This window comes from Benincasa hispida, chromosome 7 (genome assembly GCF_027475165.1).
Source record: "Benincasa hispida cultivar pf3 chromosome 7, pf3_genome.v1.1, whole genome shotgun sequence".
NCBI lineage: Eukaryota > Viridiplantae > Streptophyta > Magnoliopsida > Cucurbitales > Cucurbitaceae > Benincasa > Benincasa hispida.
The window spans coordinates 12,978,021-12,985,086 of NC_143484.1; the positions used below are offsets into that span (position 1 = coordinate 12,978,021).

At 37.6% G+C, this 7,066-nt stretch overlaps 1 protein-coding gene across 1 annotated transcript; it reads right to left on the reverse strand.

The window, feature by feature from the left end:
* Positions 1–4,921: 4,921 nt before the first annotated feature.
* LOC120080944 (uncharacterized) lies at positions 4,922–6,314 on the reverse strand. Its single transcript, XM_039035629.1, has 2 exons — positions 6,062–6,314; positions 4,922–5,733 (listed from the first exon to the last, which is right to left on the reverse strand). Exons 1-2 carry the CDS (start codon positions 6,312–6,314, stop codon positions 4,922–4,924), a joined length of 1,065 nt encoding a protein of 354 aa, XP_038891557.1.
* Positions 6,315–7,066: the final 752 nt, after the last annotated feature.

The window sequence follows — 7,066 nt, forward strand, 5'->3', positions numbered from 1 at the left end:
GATTATAAAATCGATTTTCCTTCGATTCTTCGCTAGCGGTCAACAAAACCCAAGTGATACTTTTATAATTTAATTTAGTTAGTGTATTGTTGTCAAGCACATGGGAAATTTGTATGGATGACTCATTTTTTGGGCAAAAAAGTCAAATGACTCATTTTTTTAAAAATAATATCAATTGACCCTCTACTGACATCATCACCATATCAAATTACGTAAATTGCTCTCACCTCTTTATCTTCTTACCCTTTTACTGAAAACCAACCAAAACTAAAGACTCTTCAAATTTCCCAAGCGTAACGGCTTCGTATCACTCATAAGCTCCAGATGATTTTGTTGCGTTTTAAAATCCATCATTTGGCTTGCAAACGATTCCACTACCGCCGAAAAATCGAATCTGATCGGTAAATCTTTCAATTTGTGCCTGAAAATGTCTTAAACTGATCGGTAATGGGGCTTTGTGGGTCGTTCTGGGTTTAGAAATACTGTGAACCTATGGTTTTTTTGTTTTTATTTTTATTTTTGTTGTTGATGTGTTCTGTGGTTGAAGACGAGTAAAAAGAGAGAATGTGAGCAAGATAAGTGAGAATGAAATCGGAAAGAGCGATACTAGAGAGAGTGACACTAGAAAGGGTGGGTCGTTCTGTGGTTTAGAAATACTGTGAACCTATGGTTTTTTTGTTTGTTTTTTTTTGTTTGGTTTTTTATGTGTTCTGTGGTTGAAGACGAGTAAAAAGAGAGAATGTGGGTGAGATAAGTGAGAGTTACTAGAGTGAGTGACACCAACAAGAGTGACACTAGCGAGAACGATACCAGGGAGCGATACCAGCGATAGCGATACTAGTGAGAGTGATACCAGAGAGAGCGATACCAGAGAGAGCAATACCAGCAAGACTTAAACAGAATGTTTTTTACAATTTTTTTCTGAAGGAGTTTACTGATTGAATCTTTATTTCATGTAGGAGTGATTTAAGATGTTAACACGTTTCAGAATACCTGTAATCAACCAATTTCCCAGTCAAGTAACGAGCTTGGCCCACATTGCTAATGCGAACAAGACTGTAAAGGAGAAGCTTACCCCAAGGCAGTTAGAGATGTTCAAGAGAACAGTGTTTGGGCAATTCGTAAACGTTGACATGTTGTTCAATAGCCTAATTATCCATCATATGTTGTTGAAAGAAGTGAAGAGGACGAGATCTGACTCAATCTCATTCTTTGTTGGTGGAAATATCATCACTTTTTTGAAGGATGATTTTTTGTTGATGACTGGTTGTGGCGATCCCCTATGCGAGTTGATTAGAATGAGCAATCCTCGTATGAATTTGCAGTCAAGTATTTTGGTAATCGAGTGATGAAGGACACCTTACATGTCCGTCTACTAGAAGAAAAATACAAGGAGTTGGAGTTTGAAAATGACGAGAATGCTGTGAAGATCACATTAGTCTACTATATGGAGGTTGCAATGATGGGAAAGAACAATCAGAAAAATGCAGTGGACCTTAAACATTTTAAGGACGTTCAAAACATAAAGTACTACAACAATCTAGACTGGGGTACCATTATTCGGGAGAGGACACTTGATGCCTTAAAGACTGCATTGAATGATAAGAGTATTCTAAACTGAGGTACCATTATTCGGGAGAGGACACTTGATGCCCTAAAGACTGCATTGAATGATAAGAGTAGTCTATACAAGACGAAGGTGAAAGGAAATAAAAATTACGTCGTGAAGTACTCTTTGCGTGGTTTTTCACAAGCGTTCCAGGTAAATTTGCTTATCATAACAATCATGTTGTTTGATTTAACGTTACTATTGTTCTTAATATATGTTAAATTTTATTTAAGTATGGACATACGAGATCCTAGCAACATCGATAGTTGGGAACATTGCAGAGCAAAGGAGCAAGGTGGCTTTGCCTCGCATATTATGATGGTCATGCTCCCATTCAACGTCCTTCAAAGTACCCGAGAGAGACATATTCGATTCTAACAATGTATGTTTACTTTATGCATAATATATTTATTTGGTTGTTAAATTAACACTAATTAGTTTACTGGGTTGTTAATGCAGACAAAGGTTAAAGAGGGTCTTGTCATGACAGACACTGAGAGGGTGTTTTGGGATAACCCAGTGGATAGACGACCTATATTTAATCTAGGTGTAAATGATGATAGTGCTAAAAGTTGCAGTAGGTCGAGTAGTAGGGGTAGTTCTGAAAGCAACGGTGATGAACATCGCGGAGGTAACAATGATGAATGTGGAAGGATGGAGGGAAGGGATGAACGCAAGCATTCTGAGCACGAGGATGCTAAATGTGGAAGGCTGGAAGGAGGGACGTAAATACCTAGTGATGATAAGTTCCATGATGTGGTGGAGGATGTACGCGATGAGGATGAGTTGTACTCATTTGATGTCCATCTTGCAGACTCCCATAGAGAGCGATCTATGGATGAAGAGTGTCCTGAGTGTGTTGCCCGCAAGGAAGGAGCCAATCCCAACGATATTTATTTGTACCTGCGGACCATTGAGAGCTCACTATCGATGTTGGATGGCCGTATATCGAGTTTAGATAGTCGTGTATCAAATATCGAGGAAAATATGACAGATGTGAAAAGACAATTGTTGGCCATCCTGTCACTGTTGCAGTCTATGTGTAAGGTTTGCATTTACTATCATTTTATATCTTTATGTGTTCGTGAACTCATCATATTAGTTTACTAATTAAAGGGTTCCACGATGAATGAGGAGATGATAAGGTCACCCATCCCATATAAAGGTGACGATGCCACAATGTCGCTCATCCCATCTCGGGATCTCTATACCACTGATGTGACTGCCTTCGATACTCCCATCCCCCCTATAGAGCGTCAAAATACTACCATTTCACCTACTCCCATCCCTCCTCTAAAGCCCGATACCATAAGATCACCAAATGACGTCTAACGTATAGAGGTCGACGTCCCACATACAGAGGCCGACATGTCTGACATCCCAGAGGCTGACATTTCTGGTATTGTTACGATCACAGAAGCAATTACATTGGTGAGTAATTTATCGATCAGTAATCTTTGTTTATATTTTTATATTTCTTGATGAGTAATTTTTTGTTATCTATTTATGTAGGAATCTCGAAGAGCTACTCGTAAGAGGAAAGGTGTTGATAAATATACACCTCCAGCTCAACTAAAAAAGAAATGTGTTGTTAAGTATCCTCTCCCGAGTGTGCCTACGTCATTATCCAGAGTGATTGTCGGGTACAACATAGCATATGACGTTCCACTTAATATCTTTATAGAAATGATGGGTTGGATCTCAAATGAGAATACCGATAAAGAGGTTCGAGAGAATTCCTTTAAACCACTTGGCAAGCAATTTTACAAGGAATTGATTGAACCGAGCTCGTGGGTCGAGTGCGATGTAAGTTTCCTAATCTTGATTTCTTTATAGTTAGATATCTTGTACTTTGACTGACATAGTAATTTTTTGTGCAAACCATAAATACTTTATTTCATTTTATGAAAGAAAAATTGTATACCCACCCTGACATGTGCATGCACAAGTTCACCATCTTGCCAATTGGTGTAACAGTAAATTTTGATATATTTTGTTGTGCAGAGTTATTTTAATATTGTATATTTCATTACTTAACTTTTCATTTTATTTGTTTGAGTCACCTTAATGCTCGTGGCGGGGTATTTAAACGAATAAAGAATAAGACGAGACTAGAGGTTACCTTAGTATGGGAGGATGAAGACACGTACAAGGATTACGTTATCGGTAAATTCGATGTCAAATGGGCAGATGTGGATTTCGTGTATACGACAATGAATATCAGTGAGCACTGAATGGTCCTTGCAATGGACATTAACAGAGGCCATATATTCATGTTCGATTCATTTTCGTTATACACACTAATGATGAAGCTGGGGACTTGGCTGGAGCCATTGACTGTCACAATATCATCCCTACTTCACTACTGTGATGTGGATTGTTCAAAGCCAGACCTATCCACATCCCGTTGGAAAATCTCGCGACCTATGAACGGAAACATATAGCACGGGTCGCTTGATTGGGGCATCTTTGTAATAAAACTACTAGAACATTTGGTGACTGGTGCTGATCCGTCCGTAATCAATTGTGGGCGAACACTCCATATTTTTTATGTGTATAAAACACGTATTTTTTATGTATGTAAAACATGTATAAAATAATTTTATCAAAGTTCAAAGTTCAAAGTTCAATATTATACATTTTATCAAAACATGTATAATTGAGCTATTGCTCTTTTCATTATGTCAATGGTATATAAAACATTATATCAAAGTTCAAGGTTCAAAGTTCAAACATTGAGAGAGCGAGATTTTAAGAGAGAGCGAGACTTTGAGAGAGAGCAAGATTTTGAGAGAGAGTAAGATTGAGAGAGCGAGATTTTGAGAGAGAGGGAGAGATTGAGAGAGCTCGACCTTGAGAGAGAGCAAGATTTTGAGAGAAAGCAAGATTGAGAGAGCGAGATTTCAATATGATTTGATAACAAGATTGTGTTTTCGTGATTTGCAAAAAGATTCACTTTCTTTTACAGAAAAAATACTCATACTCCAGCTTGTTATTGTTTTTTGTTTACATAAAAATGAAGATTGCTTACAACTTGTTTTTGTTTACAGAAAAAATAGAAAGTATGAAAAACTCTTCTCTGGGGCCTGATCAATGGTATTTATAACACATACCAATAGACTGTTACAAGATAAAGTTAGTTATAAACTAAACTAGATGAGAGATATTTGAGTCATGGTTTCTAGCATTTTTAGTACGTCGCACGATTGTGAGTAGTTCGTTACAATTTTGGCGGTTATGCCCATAATTCCCATACCGACCACATTTCATCTATCTGCGAAATTCTCCTTTGGATGGTATTCTTCTCACTCTCTATTGCCCAATTTGTGCCACAAACTTTGGAGGAAGGATAGTTTTTTCTACATATTCAGGAGCTCTATTCCATTCATATATCTGCCAAAGTGGATTTATAGGTTTTGCATACGCAGTCATTAGAGAATCCACTGTATAAAATCGACTGCGAAGACTCTGAATAGGTATGTTTCGTTCCTTGGTGGCAAAAATTGCATGCGAACACGGGATACCAAGTGAGTCGAATTCCTTAAACGTGCATCCCTTCATGTGAAGATTCATAATACCGTCCAATTGATTATCTCGCACATGGACCTGATAACAATTAATAGGCTTAACCCGATATCGTCTGCCCTTATCAACCTCACTTGCTAATCGGATTTCACAGTAGTTAGAGTGCAATGTCGTTCGAGATGCCCAGTAATTCCTTCGTTCGTAGAACCACAATTGGAGTATTCCTCTAACATGTTCAATCAAGAATACTATGAGCAATAGCCGATATTCTTTAGTTAACAAACTAAAACACTTTGCATTGTTGGACATCATGTTGTCATATCTTTGTTCTATTTGGTAAACCCATGCCCATGTTTGAAGACTGATGTCTTCTAGATATTTCGTGACAATACCGTCTAAAAAACTAAGGAGTTCGTCCCATTTTTTCTGGAACTGTATCATGCGAAATGCCCTTGCCGCATCTCTAAATATCCTAACAACCGTACTATCCTTAAAGTTTGTAATAAGATTATGTTCTATGTGCCACGTGTACAATCCATGAATAGCATTGCTGATAGATACCATCTGATCAGACACATAGATTATCGGGTTCTCCGATACTGCATTTCAAGTTCTACATAAACCATTGTCATGATCGATCGGTTTTATTGTCTACTATTGCATATGCTTGTGGGTATAATTGATTGTTCCCGTCCATAGAAACTACAACCAACATGGTCCTTTTGTACTTTTCTTTCAAGTGCGACCCATCAACAAGTATCACAGGCCGACAACTTACGAAACCTCTAATACAAGGCCCCAATGCCATATACATATACTTGAAATGCACCTTATCTTGAAGTTCGATCTCAAACAATGTACTTGGATTCTCTATTTTTAACGCTTCCCCATAAGCATGTCGTATGGAGTATGATTATTCTAGAGTACCTCTAGTGAGATCATATCTGGCTTCCCTTGCATGCCACGCTTTATCATAACTTATGTTCACGCCATAATCTTTCATCATATCCTCAACGATATAACAAGGTTTATAAATATGTTCTATTCCTGTAAACTTATTTTTATTCAACTGACCAATAACCTTAGCAGTTGCTTGTCTATGGTCGTGATTCAGAATTTCGATGGAACATGTGTGTGACCTGCAATACTTTGTTATCTTGAATATATCAGACTCTTCCATTTTCACTGCATGAAGGCTCCACTTACAAGTCTCTCTAATATATTTTATAGTGAACAAATATTGGTTGACTTCCTAACCCTAAATTCAATTTTTTTTGTTGATGGACAAAATAGATAATCGCATTTTCAAGTCCTTTTTTACTCAAAAATAGTTGACCAACTTCAACGTCTTCTGTCCCAGATGAAAAGGTACCAGGCATAATCAACTCTCCACTATGACTTGAAGACACAGATGGTGGAACCACTGAAGCTGCCATACAATAACGCACATCTCTATGATCACGATCTATTTCATTCAATCTTGTTGGTTGCTCATTAACATCCACTAAAGGACCACTGCGTTGCTATGGATGAACACAATCCATATAATCAAGTCTAGATGATCTCTTATTACCAACAACCTAAGTACCACCTAATTCTGAATTTAATCTTGTTGGATTAGTGTGGTCATTGTCTAATGATAATGTTGATGGTACAGTATTGGTAGACAATGGAATATCATCCTCTTCCCAATGAAACTGATATGATTCCTCGTATTGTCTATCCACAGTCGTATCATCATAACTCATATTTCCAACCCCCATTCTAATATTTTCGTCCTGATTCAATTTTAGCGTTACAGATAGGGGTATTCAAAAAATTCGGTAACCTGACCAACCCGGACTACCCAACCCAAACCACAAGGGTTGGGTTGGGTTAGATTTTATTTTGGGTTGGGTTAAGTTAAAAATGTTAAAAAATATTAAATTCGGG